We start from the raw sequence: 20,413 nt of genomic DNA, 5'->3' as shown, positions 1-20,413 counted from the left end.
CTTGAACCCAGGAGGTGGAGGTTGCAGGAAACTGCAGTTGCACCACTACACTCTGGACTGGGTGACAGGGTGAGACCCTGCCTCAAAAAAAAAAAAAAAAGAAAGAAAAGAAAGAAAGCACAAAATATTCTGCTCTATAAATTGCTGTCAGAAGATTTTTGATTTTGACCTTTTTAAAAGCATGCTTATTTAGGAGTACGAATATACTATTAAATGGTAACTTACAATTTCTATTTTAATTTCCTGTTTCTCAGATGAAATCATTATTTTACTTTGAAATACTTTCAAGTCAAAATTATAGTCAGAACTCTAGAAAACTGACTACTGAAATACCCTCGAGCCAAAGATTATAAATAGTACACATTACAATTGCTGTGACAAGTTATTGCTGTAAGTTTTAGTATTTAATATTTCATGCTTTTTGTAAAAAGAAAAAATTCTAACCTTGATATGTAATTTTGGACATATAATGTCTAGAGTTCATAACCAACTAATTTACAGTATTCAAAGAGCTTTTATAAAATAGCATTGTTGGATCCTTACCTAAATTGTAATTTATAGACTGATACAGATGTGTAAATGTAGAACCATATGTGAAACAGTAACAAGTCCAAAGATAAAGGAAGATAATGTTTTGCGATCTGGTATAAGAAGATTGCATGTGAAACATTTAGACAGCATGGGATGATAAAATTTATTAATATGAACTGTAAGTTCCAATAAAAAGAATCGTAAAATCTGTTAAGATTTATGAATTTGTAAAATTCTACTTTCTCTCTAGCAATTTTTAAAGACAACCTGATTATTCTATGTGAAGAATTATGCTATTAAGGTATAGAGAATAAGCCAGATAATCCCAAAGACCCATGCCAGTCCTGTGTTAACCAAACTTAGTTGAAAAAGTTCTTATACCTTTTTTCAGCGTGCTTGATTTATAGTTCCTCAATACAGTCTAGAGTCATTTGAGGAATATGACCTAACATAGAGCAGCCACTTTTGCTCATAAGGGTTGACAAAAATGTTATCTCTTAGAATGGTGTATCACTTTACTGCACTAAACCTTTTATGTGATCATTGAAGACGCTTTTGTATTGAATGTGCTATATTACAGTGTCAAGCCAAGCAACTTACACCTTTTATTTTTTTTATTGTGCTTCATTTTATTGTACTTTGCAGATATTGCATTTTTTTATTGATTCTTTATTTTTTAAAATGGCTAATTATCCTGGCATTTTATTGAATAACCCTTTGTTTTCCTGCCCTTTTTTTTTTTTTTTAATGAATCAAAAGCCTTTTTATAGGGCTGGTCTTTTCTTTTCTTTTCTTTTTAATCCTTTTTTTTTTAAATTGCATTTTATGTTTTGGGGTACATGTGAAGAACATGCAAGATTGTTGCATAGGTACACACATGGCAGTGTGATTTGCTGCCTTCCTCCCCTTCACCTATATCTGATATTTCTCCCCATGCTATCTCTCCCCACCTCCCCATCCCCCCATCCCTCTCCCATTTCCCCCCAACAGACCCCAGTGTATAGTGCTCCCCTCCCTGTGTCCATGTGTTTTCATTGTTCAACACCCGCCTATGAGCGAGAATATGCGGCTTACGCCTTTTAAATAGAGAAAGCACTGTATCTTTTCTATTTAAATTGAACTTATTTGAGTGTTATTTTATCTTTAAAATTTGCTTCATTAATAACAGTACTGTAAAAACACAAAGTTATTTTATATTCATAACTCTGGCTTTTAAATATTTCTTTAGCATAAATAGTAGTTACATTGCTTAGCATAAAAAGTCTCGTTTCATTTCTATGTATTTTCTCCCTGCATTTTAAAGAATTCTTATTTTTTAAATTACAAATTGACAAATTATAGTTGTATAAATTCTGACATCAAAAACATAAAACGTGTGTGGGGTAAATAAAATCATTGAGTTTCATGCAGTCAATGTTAAGTTGCTATCCGCTTGAAATAGACTTATGCTTTCTGCACATTAAAAAATAGGCTTTATTTTCTAGAGCACTTTTTTTTCCCTGTATTTTTACTTTGTGATTACATGGGCAGAAATAGTGCAAGTCTCTGGTTGCCAGGAAGCATGTAACTTAAACTCTGTTACTTTTTGGAAGAAGAACAGTAAAACTAAATGGATTTATTTAGTAATCTTTATGACTGCAGCAAGGTCATAGAGATTACTAAGGTTCACAAATTACGTTCTATATTAAATTGAACTTTATGAACACAAATTATGTTTCATATTAAATTGGTTGATCTTACTAAGGATTGTCATGTAAAATTGAACTCAAGTTAGTACAACAGTTAAGAATGAGTAAAATAATAATGTGTTTGGCTAACAATAGGGTTTTAAACATTTAAGAAGTTCATATTTTAAATAACTAAAATTAAAGCCTTAATCAGTTCAGAATAATGGCCTCCTATGTCTAATATACCCCATAATTAATTTACTGTATTACTTGTTATAAGTTGTCTGCTTTTTATTTACTTACATGTTCTTTTTTCACTTAATATATGGCTATATTTTAGAAAGCCATAATGGAATCTGATGAAGAATGGTCCATGAACAAGAAGTTGATAGATCTCTCTTTAAAAGATATCAGAAAGTCTGTAAGTATCCATTTTTTTTCTGGTGAAAGAAATTATCCTAGTGCTGAGCATCTTTATTCATTTCTACATCTTAGTTTAGAAAGATATCATTGGTTGAAGGTAAAATAACTAATTACAAAAATGAAGAAGTTACTTTTATCATACTTGGTCTAGAAAATGCTTATTTCTTTGTAGAGGGTTTCTATTTGTTCACATGAATGTTTCTCCCTGACCTTTGGTCTTCTGCCACTGTAGTCCCTATAATTGACTATGGCAGCCGTTAGTCTGCCGTAAGAACTCCTATGGTGAGCTTCTCAGCCCCTATGGGAAAAGTAGTGAGAAGGGCCTTCTTGGAATATATTGTTCTGTAATTATACTGAGAGAAAAATTTTCGTAGAGGGTCTGTTTTGAATTGGGAACTCATTTTCGTTTTCTTATACAGAGGTTCACTATTATGTTCCTATAAAACTATAAAATAGTAGCTGAGTTAGATTGTGGGGTTTTTTTGAGACTTGCTTAATCACACTTCATAGTTTAATCTTTATTTGCAGATCAACTTTTATGTACAGGTTACACATAAGTTGAGTATGTCTGGTAAAGATTTTTTTTTTCTTTTCTAGAAATACAAATTAAATGGAATAGAGTTTTAATAGAAGTGTGGTTCTTTTTTGTTTTTCTATTGAAAAAGAAGTCGATTCTACAGATATTTTTTGTGTGCCTGTTATTTACCAGGCACTGTTCAGGATGCTTTTTGTACATAGTGGGAAAAAACAGAAAGATTCCAGACTTGATGGAGATTATAGTCTAGTGCTGGGGTTGGCAACTCAAGCCCTGCGTGCCAAACCCAGTCTTCTGCCTGTTTGTGTAAATGCACTTTTATTGGAACACAGCCACGCTCATTTGCTTAGGTATTGCTTATATTCTGCTTTCATGGTACAATGGCACATTTGAGTAGTCCCTCCAAAGAACGTATGACCTGCAAGGCCTGAAGTATTTTATTGTGTGGCTCTCTTCAGAAAAAGTTTGCCAGTCCCTGTTCTGTTAGGTGTCGCTAGAATACTTACTCCCCATTTCTTCTTTTGGGAAGCCAGACTCCTGTTAAATGTCACGTAACTAATAGGATTCCTTATTACGCTTACTATATTCCTATCAAAAGATTCCATTTTATTACATTATTCAAGATACATAGTTTTATTTCAGAGGTAAAACATTATCTACAATCATTTTCTCTTCTCTCCTGATGAATTGGGCCAGATGACACATTAAAAAACAAAATAGAACAAAACCAAACAAACCCTCTAAATGTGCCTTTTACTTTTCTCCTTTATGTGCTTATAGAAAAAGGCATTTAATGTACATACATTTTGTGTGCTAGGTTTTTCATTTCTCATGTTATAATTTCTCATGCTGTTAAGTATTCTTTCAGAACACAATTTAAGTATTCTTTCAGAACACAAAATATTTCAAAGGAAAAAAAATTTTGAGGTATTAGTCCCCATTTTCTATAATGTATATGCATTTTCTTACTGGCAAACCATGTAGTACGTTATTATTTGTTTCTTTTGTAAAAGCTCAAGTGCCTGAATTAAGTAGCCAGGAGGTCTTAATATTTTAACTTAACATTATGAAAAATAAGAAATACAGAGCCTGTAAAAATGGCAATCGTATATTCAACTTTAAAGCATTTCAAAGACAGCAACAATTGCTTTTATTAAGGCATCACATAGTATTGTATCTGAGACTAGTTGTGGGTCACAGTCAATGAAGGATGAGCCAGATGACCTCTTGAGAGCCCTTTTTTTTGAGACAGAGTCTTGCTTTGTCGCACAGGCTATGGTACAGTGGTGTGATCTTGGCTTACTGCAACCTCCATCTCCCAGGTTCAGTTGATTCTCCTGCCTCAGCCTTCTGAGTAGCTGGGATTACAGGTGTGCACCACCACGCCCAGCTAAGTTTTGTATTTTTAGTAGAGATGGGCTTTCACCATGTTGGTCAGACTGGTCTCGAAATCCTGACCTTGTGATTGGTCTACATTGGCCTCCCAAAGTACTGGGATTACAGGTGTGAGCCACTGTGCCTAGCCCCTTTTAGATTTAAGATTTTATAATTATATGGATGGAATTAAGAATGGGAAGACTACATAAGTGTAAGAATAATTCCAAAGAAGGTCACTTTTTAGTTAATAAACGTTCCATTATGTTTTCAAAAATTAATAAAAGTATTTTTAAACATGAAGTGAATAATATTATTTTAACATTATTATTACTTCTGAAAGAATCTTATTATACTGCTTTTAAAAAACTTTACATCCTTAATAATTTCATGAAGTATTTTGCCTGCATCATTGAGGGTGGGGTGGTTTTTTTCTTTTCACTGTTTAAGTTCTTGGCTTATAATAGAGATTCACGTATATGTAATCCATTTTGATTTTTTGAAATTTATATTTTTCTATGCTGTATGAAGGTAAACTTCTCTTTTTCCACCCATTTGGTTCATTTTCTCTGGCCCATTTGCTTTCTTTTCAGTGTAATGTGAAGTTCATGGAAATAAACAGGAAAAACAGATCTGAGTGTTCATTGCAGAGGAATTACATGATAATAAGTAACTGTCAAGAAAAGTGGTTTTAGTGATATTGCACGAGAATTCTTTCTGAACTTCAAAAAATTGTATTTTAATTTCATGATAACTATAGAAATCGAAGAAACATCTGACGTTTAGAGACTGATATTATAAACTAAAGAAGGCACTTCTCACGAAAATATGGGTTTACCAGAGGCCTTCAAACTCAAGGCTACTCATAAGAAATCAGGAGTAATATCTAGAATAAAAGATGTTTTTATACTTCTTCTATTTTTCTACCATAAATAAAAAATTTTGCTTTAATTCTGTCAGTGCCTTTAAAGAGTGGTATGAGAGTTTCAAATGCATTTCCTCTGACTGACCAGTGCAGGAAAAAGAAAGTGGTAAATGGACCTACGCTCTGATGCTAGAGCCTTTGCAGTGCCTGCTGACTAGCAACTCTTCTAGCAAGCAGCAGGTTGTACCTTTTGCTTCCTGCAGGGAGAGAATAGGGAAGCTTGTGACAGCAGTTGCGTTTTGTGGAAAGTAGCAATGTGTTCATTGTGCCTTCTTGGCAAATATGCCATAGTTTGTTGAGCCTTGGCATGTAGAGCGGTTTCCTATTGCTGCTGTAAGAAATTACCACAAACACGTTGGCCTAAAACACCACACACAGATTTATCTTAAAAATCTGATGATCACAAGTATAAATTGGGTTTCTTTGGGCTAAAATCAAGGTGTCAGCAGGCCTGCATTCCTTCTGGCAGCTCTAGAAAGAATCCGTTCCTTTGCCTTTTCTAGCTGTTAGAAACCACCTGCATTCCGTGGCTTATGGCCCCTTTGTTCATCTTCAAAGCCAAGAGTGTAGTATCTTCCATCTTTCTCTGACTCCGACCCTCCTATCTCCCTATTAGTGTCTTTATGATTATATTGGGCCTATCTGCATTAGCCAGGATAATCCCCCTCATTTCAAGATGCTTAATCACATCTGCAAAGTCCCTTTTGTCACGTAAGGCAGCATATTTATGGCAAATTGGGGACTAGGGTGTTCATGTTTCTCATGCGACTCAGAGATGTTAATTAACTTGTCTGAAATACACTTGAATTCTTAATTCAAATAAGAATCAGAGTTGCAGTTGGAGCCTTGTCTGTCTCTTTATTTTTTCCTAATAGTCAAGGTCATAACATGATTATTTTTTAAAAATGCAGAAATATAAAAAGAACAATTAAAGCCACAAATCATGACCTATCTGTCTGTCTTTAATGTTATATACTATTTTTTAAACAGATTTTTTACTTGTGCTTTTTAAATAACAGGAACTTTTTATAAGCCTTAATTTTAGTTGCCTTATAATATTTCAAGGTGACCACTTTCCACTATACCATACTGTGCCCTTCCACATTGTGCCTTTTTAAGGACACAATACACAATTTGTATAGTTAAGTAGGACCCTGTGGTTCAGTGCCAAATAAGTAAAGTAAGTACGTACTGTATGAGGGGTTTAGAGAGGAGAAATGTTACTATAAATTGACACACTTGGATAATTTATAGTGGCAAAGTTTGGGCTTTGAGGCAAAACTTGCAAGGACCCAAAATCTGCTTAATTGATAAAGCAAGAAGTTTTGGCTTTTTCTAGTCATGAGATAGTTTAAAGTGTGTGTGTGTGTGTGTGTGTGTGTGTGTGTGTGTGTGTGTGTGTAGAGAGAGAGAGAGAGTGGGGAGGAGTAAAGAAGGAAGAGAAAAAGACAATAGGGATTTAATCCTGGAGATATTTTGAAATAAGGCTGATAAACTAAGTATTGCTATACCTCCTTCACCAGCTCATAAAAAAATTATGATTATTTTTGTATAATTTATCTTTGATAAATGCACAGCTGTAAAGGTTCAAGGAGAGCTCTTAGTATGTGGCCAGGTCTCTCTTGCTGTTCTGCATCGTGAGTAGAATTTAAGAAGGCATATGCTTATTCTCTATTTGTGTAGCCTAAGGGAAATTATTCTGCATTTGGGTTTTCAAAAAGCATCATTTTTCCTCCTGGTTTTCCCCAAGGACAGCAAAATAGTTGGTTTTGATTATAATTATAATCGATAGATAATGGTGAACTATCTGGCTGAAAGGCTACCAAAATGAAAGATTTTACTCAGAAATGTAGGTCATTGTTTAAATATTTCTAGAATTGGAAATTAATTTTATATATTTGTCTTGAGGGATGCCTGAAATTACTGTCCCTCCAGAGAGGAGGGGAGGGATTAAACATAACTTCCTGATTTCATAGTGTATTCCATTTGTGATTTGTTTGTTTATTTAGGTACCCAGAGGGTTACCTTACTTCTCTGTGGATTTTGGCCTTCACGGAGGGTTTGCCCATGTAATTGAAGATCAGCAGAAATTCTCTCATTACTTTGGAAAGGTATGCTCACAAATTTGATAAAATCCCAGAGTTAACAAGTTGGTAACATTTTTCTTTTGAAGGGAAATAGAAACTTTGGGCACAGTATACAAAGAAGTTGGTGAGTACTGCTCCACCCAGTTTTTAGAGAGAAAATACCTAGCAACTATTAATAAAAATATCCCAGAATATATATAACAGAGTCAGGAATGTTACTTTAGAACCGAACATTTCTTGACAGTGTCAGCAGTTACTAAAATGGTTGTTTTTGGAGGCAGCCAGGATTCTGTTGAGAATGATGATAATTGCTAAAACTTATTAAGGGCTTGCAGTGTGTCAGCTGCAGTCATTTAATGCTCACAGTAATTCTGTTGTGTGGATATTATTGTAAATTTCACTTTACAAATGAAGAAACTGAGCTACAGAGAGATTAGGTAACTTGTCCAGGGTTATGTGCTAATAAGTGACAAAGCTAGGGGTACATATAGTCATGGTTGAACTGGAGAACAAATTTTCTCATCTCCATTTATAGTTAAACAAGATGTAGTCCAGGAAGCACGCATGACTAATTTTACACTGATAGTTTCTGGACAAATATTAGCATGCAGATCTTTTAATCTACGACAGATTGTCCTCTTATATTCTGTGGGGTATAGTTTTAAAACTAAAGTCTACAGAATATCTCAGAAGTTTGTGTCAGGAACTGGAATAAAGTTAATGCAGCAACTGAAACAGTCAGAAGTAGTCTGGGCAATGACAGCCCTAGTAGTGAGCCTTTAATCTGGTATAGATCAGGCCTTTCCACTCATATTTATCCCTGTGTCACCAGGCCCTCTAAAAAAGAAGGCCTTAATGAACTCTGCTTGGGGTTCCCTGTTCTCCACCCTCCTCCCCACTTTCATCTCCTGCAGAGTACTATCTTCTGCAGTGAGTAAAAAGATCTCAAGAGGAATGGCAACTCCAGAGGTTTGATTCAAAACTTGTAACGATCTTGTCCTTAATTGGTTAACCAGAGTAACAAAGTAACATGCGTCTTTGAACTCTTAACAACATATTACAGAAACTTGTTTGACAAGTGTTCACAATTTTTTTTTGAACTAGAAAGAAATGTTTTTCTGCTGTTCTGAAAAATCCTGTTGTTTTGAGTAGAGCTTTATAACCGAAAGTTCTATGGCTGGATTTATTAAAAACAAAAACAAAAACAAAAAAAACAAACAAAAAATTGGTCCTAGAAAAAAGGACTTAAAATATTCATTTTTTAAAAAACAGTTGTATACATTAAACTGGGAGATTGCCCTCCCTTCACTTATTATTCATGCATTCTGGTTTATACAATACAGTTTTGGAGTGAAAAGTAAATTTCTCTGTCAGCTCTGCGTCACTGAGCCATTTTCCCCAAAATGTGCTTTTTAAGAAATAGCCTGTGGGCTCAAGAAGTCCCTGCAGTCTGCTACTTAAGCAGTTGTTCAGGGACAGAAGATTATTGGGATAGTCGCTTTGCATTAACAGCTGCTTGGATAAGAGAACAAACATCAAGCTTATATGGCACATATAAGACAAAACTTGATATTTTATAGATAGTTTTAGGTAAACTTTTATAAGCTAGTCTTTCTTAAACTACATTACTTATTTGGACCAATGCTGAGAAACTCTTGAATTAAGTTTAAATTTGCCACATTTCTCTTTTCTCTTATCTCTGTTGACCCCTTTGTCTCTCTTCCCTGATGATAGGAGATTCTCTTTTCCATGAAGCATCTCCTGGTCTATCCAACCAATAGAATTTTTTCATTTTTCGAGTTTCCAAATGGTCTGCTTTGGCACTTACCTTCTACCTTCTACTTTATGAGACAGTATGCTGTATAGCTGGATTATTATTGCTTCCACCACAACTCCAGATTCTATTCTGTCTGAAGACAACTGCATGTTAATGGATTGCTGTATCCCCTACAAATACGGCATTTGCTTGTGCATAGTAGGTCCCCAAGTAAGATGAAGAAACTGCGGCCGGACGCGGTGGCTCAAGCCCATAATCCCAGCACTTTGGGAGGCCGAGGCGGGTGGATCACGAGGTCGAGAGATCGAGACCATCCTGGTCAACATGGTGAAACCCCGTCTCTACTAAAAATACAAAAAATTAGCTGGGCATGGTGGCGGGTGCCTGTAATCCCAGCTACTCAGGAGGCTGAGGCAGGAGAATTGCCTGAACCCAGGAGGCGGAGGTTGCGGTGAGCCGAGATTGCCCCATTGCACTCCAGCCTGGGTAACAAGAGCGAAACTCCGTCTCAAAAAAAAAAAAAAAGAAACTGCATCTGAGAGATTATGTGGTTTGTGTAGGATCTCACCACACAGTCCAGTGAGCTAGACTGACTATGCAGAATTTTACCCTTAGTCTGTGTTGTTTTGTTTTGTTTTGTTTGCTTTGTTGCCGTACTGCCCTCCCTTTAAGCATTTAAGTATTAGGAGTGTCCCCCATGTCTTTCTGTACATGGATACTCACATGCCTAAATTTGATTTTTTTCTATAGCAAACAGCACAGGAAGAGGATCTTGAAGGAAATCGGGAATGATAAGCAGATAACCAAAAAGCCATTTGTTTTAGGACTTGAGAATGTGATTATCTAAATGAAAGTAATATATAATTTTTAATTCTGTTAATAGGCTTACTTAAGCTAGTATTAAAATAGAATTTTGTTTCCTGAAAAAAAGATTTCCTGCTAATAGTGGAAGAAACGAATTTATAAACATGCTTGGTAGCAGAGGGAACATTAGCCTGGGTTGTAACTGCAGTTGGGCAATAAAGTTAATAATTGCTACAAGTTGATTAACTCTTTTGCAAAATTGTTTACCAGAGCCTCTAATAAAGACCAAATTAATTAAATTTCACTTTTTCTGCCTCCCCTTTGTTACCATCTAGTAGATGTGCTAATAAGCAGTAACAAAATGGACAAATTGCTTGATAGGAGACGCAGCTAACTTGAACTCCTAGAATCACAGGGTTTGCAGAGTTAGAATTAATTGAAAACAATATTTTTAAAAATTTGAACTAGTATTTATTATTGAACATTGTCATGGAGAGCTACTTGTTATATTTTATAGCAGAATAAACAAATAGTTTCATTTCTGGTTTCATTGTTATTTATACATGCTTGTGTTTTTGCCTTTCTCATTCTTTAAAAGGAAATCATTGGTGGGATGCTGGATATAGAACCACGACTGTGGAGGAAAGGCATCCGAGAAAGCTTCGAGGATCAGAGGAAAAAGGCACTGCAGTTTGCTCAGTGGTGGAAGCCATATGACTTCACCAAAAGTAAAAACTGTTGAGTGTACCTTCCATTTTAAAATTTCTCTTCAGATCCCGGTCAGTTTTATTTCCATTGCATCTAATGAAGCAACTGACCCTCAGGTCACAGGCAGAGAGAGTCACAGCAGCAGACTGCTCTAAGTCTGTGACAACCGTACGTCAAGAGATTGTGTTGTTTTCCTCTTCACCTGCTCCTGTGGACTTCATTTTAGTCACCAGGGAGTAAAAACAGATATATTCGATGATCTGCACACATTCCTGTTCTGTACCTTCTTCTTGGTATTTCAAATTGTTCAGTTAATTTAGAGAAGGGCTTTTCTGAAGGGATGTTTAGAAAGCATAGGAAATCCTTGCTTCAGAGGGAAATGGGTTTGCTTCATGGTTGTTAAGTCTATTATCTGGCTTCTTTTGCATTTTAAAAAAATAAGACTTCATGTATTCAGTAATAATTTAATTTTAATGTCACAGGATTTTATAGAAAAGCTCTTAATTTTCTAATAGCAGTATATAGTATCACTTCTATTCTTTTTGTTAAAGGAAAAGGAAATGTCCCCAAAGTATTAAAGAATTAAATGATACTGAAAATATATATGATTCAAGTTTGTTTTTATTTCTGGATTTTTAAATAGTATCTTTGAATTTTGGTGGTTCTAAAAGTAACTGTTCCAAATAACCCATTTTAGGGTGGTTTGGGGTTTGCATGTAAGTTAACAAATTGTAGCCTAGTCATTGGTTTTGAGTTGTACTGATTGTTGTACTGAAAATCGTAAGTAATGAGAGTTTTAATTTATTTTTCTTTTTGTTTTATTTTTATTTATTAAGACAGAGTCTGGCCCCTTCCCCCAGGCTGGAGTGCAGTGACCCAGTTGTAGCTCACTGTAGCCTTGAACTCCTAGTCTCAAGCTGTCCTCCTATTTCAGCTTCCCAAAATCCTGGGATTGCAGGTTGAGCCACCATGCCTGAATGACAGTATGGGACATTCTATTTTTTCTTATTTGATCCAAGGAATGTAATTTTTATTTGTTCTTAACTCACACCGTAGTCATATTTTGTAAGTAAACAGTTTTTATGTTGTGAGTGTGTCTGCTTTTTTTCAATGGAAATTATTGTTGTAGTAACCTTTTCTCAGATACTGGCTTTTTGGAAGCTAAACTTTGATGTTTTGTATAAAATGTTGGATACCTAGATTCAGTGTGAAATATACTCCAGTGTAACTTATAGCTCTGCACATTTTTTTATATTAGCATGTAATTACTTCCTTAGTATGTTAAAAGACAAAATGTTTGTGTTCTGTCTGTAGTTTTTAATTTCACAAATAAGTTGAGGTTTAGTGCTTTCAGTTTTTGAATATTTGCAACCTGCACTTAGGCATATGTATCAAGTAGCTGTTTGACAGTATTTTATTGATTGCTATTTTACTGCTCGTGTCTTCGCTCCCAAATCATAAAGGAATCAGTAACACTAACTTATTCAATCAGTGAGTTAACAAACATTTGTTTGTTAGAGCACTGTGTTATGTGCTGGTAAAGCAAAAATAAAAAGTACTTCCTCTACCTTAAATTATTTTATAATTTAGTGGAAAAAGAGATATACACATAAATAATTACAGCACAATGTGGTAAGTTCTCAAGTGAGATATGTGCCAAGTATATTTGAGTGCAGTGCTAAAGGACTATTTCATATCTCCCCTCTCTTCATTCTCAGATTATGACTGTACTTCGTTTTTTACTGAGAAAATAGAAGGAAATTTGTAGCACATCTGTCCGTATACCTGTATTTATACCTATGAACTCTACTTTTTCTCTTTATACCTCCAGATAAATTTTTTTGTTGTTCTTATCTAGGGCCAGTCCACTCATTTATGCACTGGATTTTATCCCTTCTCAGCTACTAAATTGCCTCTACTCTCTGTGTTATTAATTTTTTCTCTTCTTTACAGGATTATTCCTATTAGCATACAAATACAATAACATTTTTATAATGTGTAAACAGCAAATCTTGGCATTGCATCTTCCCTCTAGCCCTTCCTCCAGTTGACAGAAAACTCATTTTTAAAAAGTCTGTTTTCTCTCCTCTGTTCTCATTCTATTCTCAGTGCAGTGAGAATGAAGTTTGACTTCATCCTCATCATTCTACTAAACTCTTCAGGTCAAGGTCATTGGTGACTTTCCACGCTAGCAGATCCAGAATTAATGCTCAGTACTCATTTTTATCTATCAGCATATCAGTGACATACTTGATCATTTCCCCTTTATGAAACACTTTCTTTACTTTGATTCTAGGACATTGTTTTTATTTATTCTTCTTTCTTACTAGTTGTAGGCTCTCAGTCTCCTTTGCTGGCTCCTCTGCATCTGCTCAACCTCTAAATGTTGAAATGCCTACTTTCAAACCGTATTTTGTATATACTGCACTCACTTTCTAGGTGATCTAGAAATACCATTTTAAGTTGGCTCACAACAAATATTTCAGTGTCTTTAATATGCCAGTCACTGTTCTGTATGTAAGGGATACATTAGTGAATAAAAACTTCCTATTTTAGTGGCTTATAGTAATAGCCATTTTATTATATCTAGTATTTTATAGGTAAGACATTTGGTAAGGGCTCAGCTGGATGATTTGCCTCTGCTTCATGATGTCTGCGGCCTCAGCTAGAGTGGTTCAAGCATCTGGAGATGAATGCAGCTATATGTTTAGGGCCTCTGTTCTCCATATGGTATATGCTGGTCTAGAATATTCAACATGGTTCCTGGCCTAGAATGTCTGGCACCTGGCCTAGAATGGCTGGAGCAGCTAGGGACTGGCTGGTATAACTTTCTCCATATATAGAAATTTCATGGTAGTTGGACTTGCTATATGGCTACTGGCTTCTCCCAGAACAACCATTCCAAAGGACAGTTCCAAGACATAAGAGGTGGAAAGTGCCATTTTGGGGCCTAGGCCCAGATAGTGGCACAGCATCATTTTTTCTGTATATCAGAGTTATCATAGAGCACACGTGTATTCAAGAAGTGGGATCATAATTCTACCTCTTGATAGAAGGAGTGTGAACACCAGTTTACCCTCTGGCCACATACTTATATTTCTCCCACATGAAAGTATATTCAAATCCTCTCAAAAAACTTTCATCCCAGTCAGTCATTAGGCTTAGGCTTGAGGTTTAGGGTCTCTTATGAATCAGATCCAAATGGAGGTGAAACTACTCAGGTGTTCTTTCACTCAGTCTGAAGATTTGTGAACTTAAGAGACATAAGTTCTGCACCGCCCCCTCCCACACACACAAACACCAAACACAGTAGTAGGAGAAATATACATTAACTACAGTAGGCACATTCATGGAAAAAGAAGACAATAGGAAGAATATAGCAGTCACTGTTCGCTAGAAATTTTAAAATTAAGTTGAGCATATATCGTGTTTCTTGATTAGGTCATGCATGTGTCCTACTTCATGAGAAGATTCTGTGGCTCTTTGCTCTGTCATCTGTGCTCTTGTTTTAACCCTGAGTCAGCCTTTATTTTTCATAAGAACTAACTCAAATATTATGCTTCCAGCCAAGATAAAATGGGCCCATTACTTTGCTGCCTAAAACAACCAGCAAACAAACTGTATATAAAGTAATGATTTCAAGACATGGGACATCATACAAAATACAGTGGTCCCTGTGAGATGGGAAACAAATGAGATGAGTCCTACAATTGTCCTCTCTTAATGCTTTGAGAGAGTTTCCAAGGTATAGTCCAAGGTTGGGGAACAGCTTGTTGAACTATCTAAGTTGAGGAAATGGAGCTGTGAGCCTAGATAGACGAAGACAGAAAAACAGATTACTAGACGAAGGATTGCTTAACAGAGAGAAAATGCTAGAGGTATGCAGAGGGTCACCTTTGAGTGTCTGTGCACTGATTAGTGCATGCAATGAAGAAACTACTTGAAGCTAGGCCAAGATTGACTCACCTCCAAAGAGTTAGAGAATGAAGCTCATTCACTGGTAGATCTTCATGAATGGCTCATGGGTACATAATTGTCTAAGTTATATGTTTGAAGCTGTTTTTCTATTACAGTGTTTATGCTGAAGGACACCTTGACTGAATATAAAATCTTGGTTCACACTTTAAGTTTTTTGAAAATTTGTTGTCTTTTTTAATATATTTTTTTGAGAAATCTGATAGCAGTCTAATTATTTTGCCCTTGTAAATTATTTAATCATATATCCCTGACTCCTGAAGATTAAAAGTTGTTTTTTTTTTTTTTTTAAGTTTAAATAGTTTTACTGAGCTATATCTTGGAGTTAGCATTCAGTTTACTTTTTCAGTTACCTGGAAATTTCTTTCAAAATGTAGTTTCAGATCCTTATTGTTTCTGATAATTTTTCATGGATTATAATTTTAAATACTAGTTCTGTTCCATGCTTTTTATTTCTTCTTCAGGGACTCCAATTACATGTGAGTTATTTAGCTTTTATTCAACTTTCACTGTCTGACCCTTTTTACTTTTTTTCTTTATCATATTGATTAATTTTTGTATCTATCCAGTGCCTAAGTTTTCATTAGTCTATTTTCCTTTGGGCACCTAGTAATTTAGTCTTAATTTATAATTCCCCTCCTTCCAGTTCTTTCTTGAATTCAGTAATCTTTCAATTTATTCCTGGTTTTTTTTTTTTTTGGTCGATTTCTGTTCTTTTATATTTTGAATTTCCACCTCACGGTGCTTTTTCATATCCCCAAATGCTTACTTGAAGATTTTATTCAATTTGATATGTTGTGTTACAATTTTCTTTTGCGTTAATGGTTGCTTTTTGCTAAAGAATTTTCATTAGCCAATGTATGTAAATTATTGTTCACCAATTTCTCATACTACCATTATATAGATTGATTCCATTTTCTTTCATTCATTTTTCTTGAATTTGAGGGGTTACAAGATTCCTAGTTCAGAAGCACTCTCTCAGCATAGAAAAGTACCCTTTTTTTAACTGTATAGTAGGAGGAGGGATTATGCATGTTCCAGTTTTTTGTTTTTGTCTTGCAGGACCCTGAATTTCTCCTGTTGCTTCTTTTCCCCTTCACCATCCAGTTGCCAAAAGGCACCTCACCTATTCTTTTTGTCTCCCTTCACTCCCTGAAGCTATCCTGTAATAAGTGTTGTGATACTAAGGTGCTTTATATTTTTTTTACTTGGGATAAAATTTCTATTTCTGCTGGTGATTTTAGACCAGTTTTAGGCCTGCCACTAGAGCTGTTTTTTCTTATTCTGTATGTTCTTCTTTGGACTGCTCTTGCTTGCTACAAAGACTTATGGTAGAAACGTGAAAGATCACTCACTTGGATTTGATACTTTTAATTTTTTTACTTATAAGTTTTGACATTTGGCTATATTTTTCTTCTTGTTAGGCTGAGGATGTGATTTTTGGGTAGATTTGTTTGTTCTTGTTCTGTATCGTTTATGGTGGATGTAGGTATTTGCCATTTTACTTTACTACACTAAGTCCTCTCCTATTCACTCTTAAATCTACCTCATTGAAGCCTCCAATAACTATTTATTGTTGGAAGCCGTAATGAAAGTATTAATCAAATTGCCCAATTCAAATCAAATTACCCAAAAAGGCTTTCTTCAATCTTCATCTTAATTACCTTCCCTGCAGAACAGAACATTATTGGCATTAGGTGAAACCCCTTTTATTTCTTTGGTGGTCCTATCTGTTTTCTTATGCCTCTCTAATTGTTGTTTGTGGTATACTTGCTGTTGTTGTTTGTATGCTCATTAAATGAGTTCTCTATCTAAATACACCATAAGGCACTTCAGAATCAACATATCCAAAAGGAAGCATTTTACTCATCTTGAATCTTTTCTTTCTCCAGCAATTCAAATTTTGGTGAATGAAGCCATGAACAATCCAGTAATCCAAACTAGAAACTTGAGAGTCATCTTTTTTACACATCCCACTTGATGTCTGTCACATTCAATAAGCAGTCATGCCCTGAACCATAAAACTTTCTTAACATCTCTGTCATTCTCCCTATTCTCTTTGGTATGGCCTCTCTTCAGACCGCCTCCTCAGCTCTCTTCTGGATCACTTTAATAGCCTAACAATTGTATCACCTTCAGTTCTGCTTTTTCTTCCATATGACTACCAGAATTCTTTCTCTGGAAGATCACGTCAATCATTTCTCAGTGGTTTTTCATCACCTATAGGAAGAAATCGAAACTCCATAGCATGAGAGAAATGTTTTTCATAATGGCTTTATCTGCTTTTTAATTGTTTCTTTCATATCATGCCCATCTCACCATTCCACAACACATATACTTAGGGGATCCCTACTAATTTTGAAGACCCCATTCAGCCCTGATGTTAACCTTCTTTATGGAATTATTAACTGACACGGTAGGAAGAATTGGTCACATTCTTCCTTGTTCCTCAATTGTACCAGGCACAGCATTCTAATGTAGCACTTTCTACACATTTTAAAATCTGTTTACATGTCTCTGCTCATGTAAGTTTGTAGGACTGGTACCTGAAATATACCAGGCTTACCTTACTGACATTTTGAAAAATAAGATAGCTTTCCAAGGCTTGCTTTTGCCTTCTGATTTAGGACTCTTAACATTGGCATCATCAGGAAGAACTTCAAATAGTATTATTGGTCAGCGTCTTCTGGAAGTTCTGTAGGTTACACATCAGCTTTTCCCTGACAAAATAATTTTACATCTAGAAACACAAGCAAGTAGTCAGAGAAGTTATATTGGAACTAAGAGATGAATTACTGAAGGAAAAAAGCGAAACCAAGAAACATTTGATGAAATTCAGGTAATGTCTTCAGATGCCAGAGGACAAAGAAATGTCCCAAGAGCCATTAACATGATCTTAAAGAAACTTCTGCTGGTGTTCTTTTACCTTCGAAGCAAATGTGATTGAGGTGGCTACCTTAATTTTTTTAAGTATAAATTGTTCATTCTCTTATGTACTTTAGCATACTAGTGTTCTTATCAAAATATGAAACTTAGCATCAAGTTTAACATTAAATATAAAACACATAGCATATTTATATTTCTGCTCTTTATTTTCTAAAGTTAACTCAGTTAAGAACTCTCTTTAAAGGTATTTGGACATGGGCTTTAGCCACTTTTTAGAACAAATATTGTGAAGAATGTTTTATTACATGACATTTTATGATGTGAGCTTGACACCTTTGTATTAGTAAACATCCTAGATTGTACACTTCAATATAGATTTTTTAAATGTATAGTTATACTTGTGCAGGATACTATAAAATGAAAGTTACTCTTCACATGTGAATACTTCATTATTTAGTAATTTTACATGAGACTATTACTGCTTGAAAGTGCATGTCTAAAACATTCTGTTCGTTTTATAATTTGTATACTAATTTTAAGATACTATTGTGTATATTTCCTTCACTTATTTTAATTTCCATTTTCTACTGCATTTATACCAATATAAAAAACATAAATAATTCAGTCAGTTCCCTTCTAGAGGGAAAATTTGTTGCGAGTATAGTACTAGGAATCATATGCTGCTTCCCTTTATGGCTTTGAATAAAACCCTTACTTTCTTGTCCATTTTGTCTCAAAGAATTTTAAGTGGCATTGTCTAAACTCAGGACTATTGTATGGATTGATTGGTATGAGAAGTTTCTTTCGTAAGTGTAGAGTTTAAGTATATAAAATCAACTCTTGGTCATGTGCATAAAACAATTGAGAAGTAAAACTTGCCATCAGCTCTTGGTTATATACCACAAAAATTGAGAAGTAAAACTTGCCGTACATATTAGTACAAGTGATCAAAAGTGGATTTATTATAGCTTGAAAGGCATTAAATCTCACATTATTTACATTCTTACTCCTTTTAACTCTTTTGCTTTTTTGTTCTCTTGTTTTCAAAGATTAAAAATAATGTTCCTGACATTTTAATGGAACATTACTAAATGTACATTCATGTGTATTGATCAAAGACCAACTTTAGTGAAAAATCTGATCTTTCTAGACCAATTAAAAGAATAAAATTCTCTTATTTGAATAATAAGAGAATTAAAGAGCTTATTAAATAAAAACAGCTGCTGACAAAGTGTAGCAAAGACTGACTAGACTGGCCAGAATTTCCTCTTCTTCCAGGACAGATCATTCTATGGTATTTCAAGCCTTCCTTATTATGGCCAGGTGACTGGGTTCTACCTAGTGGAATGTGAGTGGAAGCCTTTTATCTCAGAAAAGACACACAGTTCTGCATGCCGTTTCCCCTTCTGTGGCTTGGTGCAAACATGCATGGTGACTTTGGAAACCACATTTTGATGATGGTGGAGCCACAAGAAGAAAGGAGCCTAGGCTTCTGAGTCACCAGGTGGAGGAATATTGCCAATCCATCGGTAACATATTTTGGATTTATCAGAGCAATCAGTAAAATACTCTACTTTTAGAACCATTGTACATTTATTTATTTTGTTTTCATTTCAGTTGATGTTGCCTGAGCCTATATAGAAATTTGTACCTTGAAAAGTGAAGTTTTCTGAACAAAAAACATTTAAGGTATGTGGCATTGGCTTTGTGGTTGGGTAGAAAAGTTAAAATTAGTTCCATTATAATAAAGATATATTTTATTTTTAACAAGTAAACTTAAATTTCGTGTTGTCCCACTTCATAACACAGAGGAAGAACAATCTGTGCTTTCAAGTTCAGCCATTTGTTTTTAATAGCTAGGGTCCTTGATTAACTTACAGATAGCCCTTGCAATTAACCTGTGGATAGCCTTCTTTTTACCTTGTAATGCTAAACAGAGCTCTGCTTCTGAATTTGCTTACATTCTCTGCTTTGCACGTGAATTTTCTTTACTTGTAAGATACGTAGAGATCATATATGGTACCATTTCATTCGTTTGTGTAGTATAACTTTGATAATTCATATTTGGTCATTGAGGTTGCCTGTTGTTATAGCTACTTACTGTTCCTTAAGGGAATTTAATAAAATAAATTCTGTCATTAAAAAGACAACTGTGAAAACAGTTTTTTGCATGTTATCGTAGTGTTAAGTTTAAAAAGAGAACACTGAGTTTTGTGTGAAAAATTATATAGGCTAGGTGTGGTGGCTTACGCCTATAAACCCAGCACTTTGGGAGGCTGAGGCAGAAGGATTGCTTAAAGCCAGGAATTAGAGACCAGTCTGGGGCATAAAACGAGACCTGTCCTACAAAAAGTAAAAATAAATTAGCCGGATGTGGCAGCACACACCAGTAGTCCTAGCTACTCCAAACACTAAGGTGGGAGGATTGCTTAAGCCCAGGAGTTTGAGGCTGCAGTGAGCTATGATTGCGCCACTGTGCCCCTGCCTGGGCACCAGAGCAAGACCCTGTCTCCAAAAGGTAAATGTATAAAAGTAAATTTAAGAAACGAATTATACAAAGGTCAGTGTGGATGGAAAAATAACTTTTTTTCAAGTGGGTTTATTGGTGACTTTTAAAAAATCATTAAAGACAAATATGTATGTATGATAAAGGAAAAGTAAAAAATTAAAATACTATTACCTCAGTGTTAGCCAGAACACTAAGTCGCTAGGCTGCTGCTC

The 20,413-nt window shown here is 35.1% G+C and overlaps 1 protein-coding gene across 2 annotated transcripts in view; it reads left to right on the top strand.

Moving 5' to 3' along the window:
* CWF19L2 (CWF19 like cell cycle control factor 2) overlaps window positions 1-19,842 on the top strand; it is a 129,453-nt gene extending 109,611 nt beyond the window's left edge. Inside the window, exons 16-18 of one of the 2 annotated variants that reach the window (XM_039471415.2) lie at window positions 2,539-2,619; window positions 7,465-7,566; window positions 10,722-19,842. In XM_039471415.2, coding sequence (XP_039327349.2) covers window positions 2,539-2,619; window positions 7,465-7,566; window positions 10,722-10,865 — 327 coding nt within the window. In that variant the 3' untranslated portion in view covers window positions 10,866-19,842. Of the gene's footprint in view, window positions 1-254; window positions 1,190-2,538; window positions 2,620-7,464; window positions 7,567-10,721 lie in introns of those variants that run through there. The other variant, XM_074400513.1, reaches the window with a different exon arrangement.
* The last annotated feature ends 571 nt before the right edge of the window (window positions 19,843-20,413 follow it).

This window comes from Saimiri boliviensis, chromosome 6, assembly GCF_048565385.1.
Source record: "Saimiri boliviensis isolate mSaiBol1 chromosome 6, mSaiBol1.pri, whole genome shotgun sequence".
NCBI classification, from domain to species: domain Eukaryota; kingdom Metazoa; phylum Chordata; class Mammalia; order Primates; family Cebidae; genus Saimiri; species Saimiri boliviensis.
Note: the sequence above shows the minus strand (reverse complement) of the source record. Positions and strands in the feature narration are given on the sequence as shown.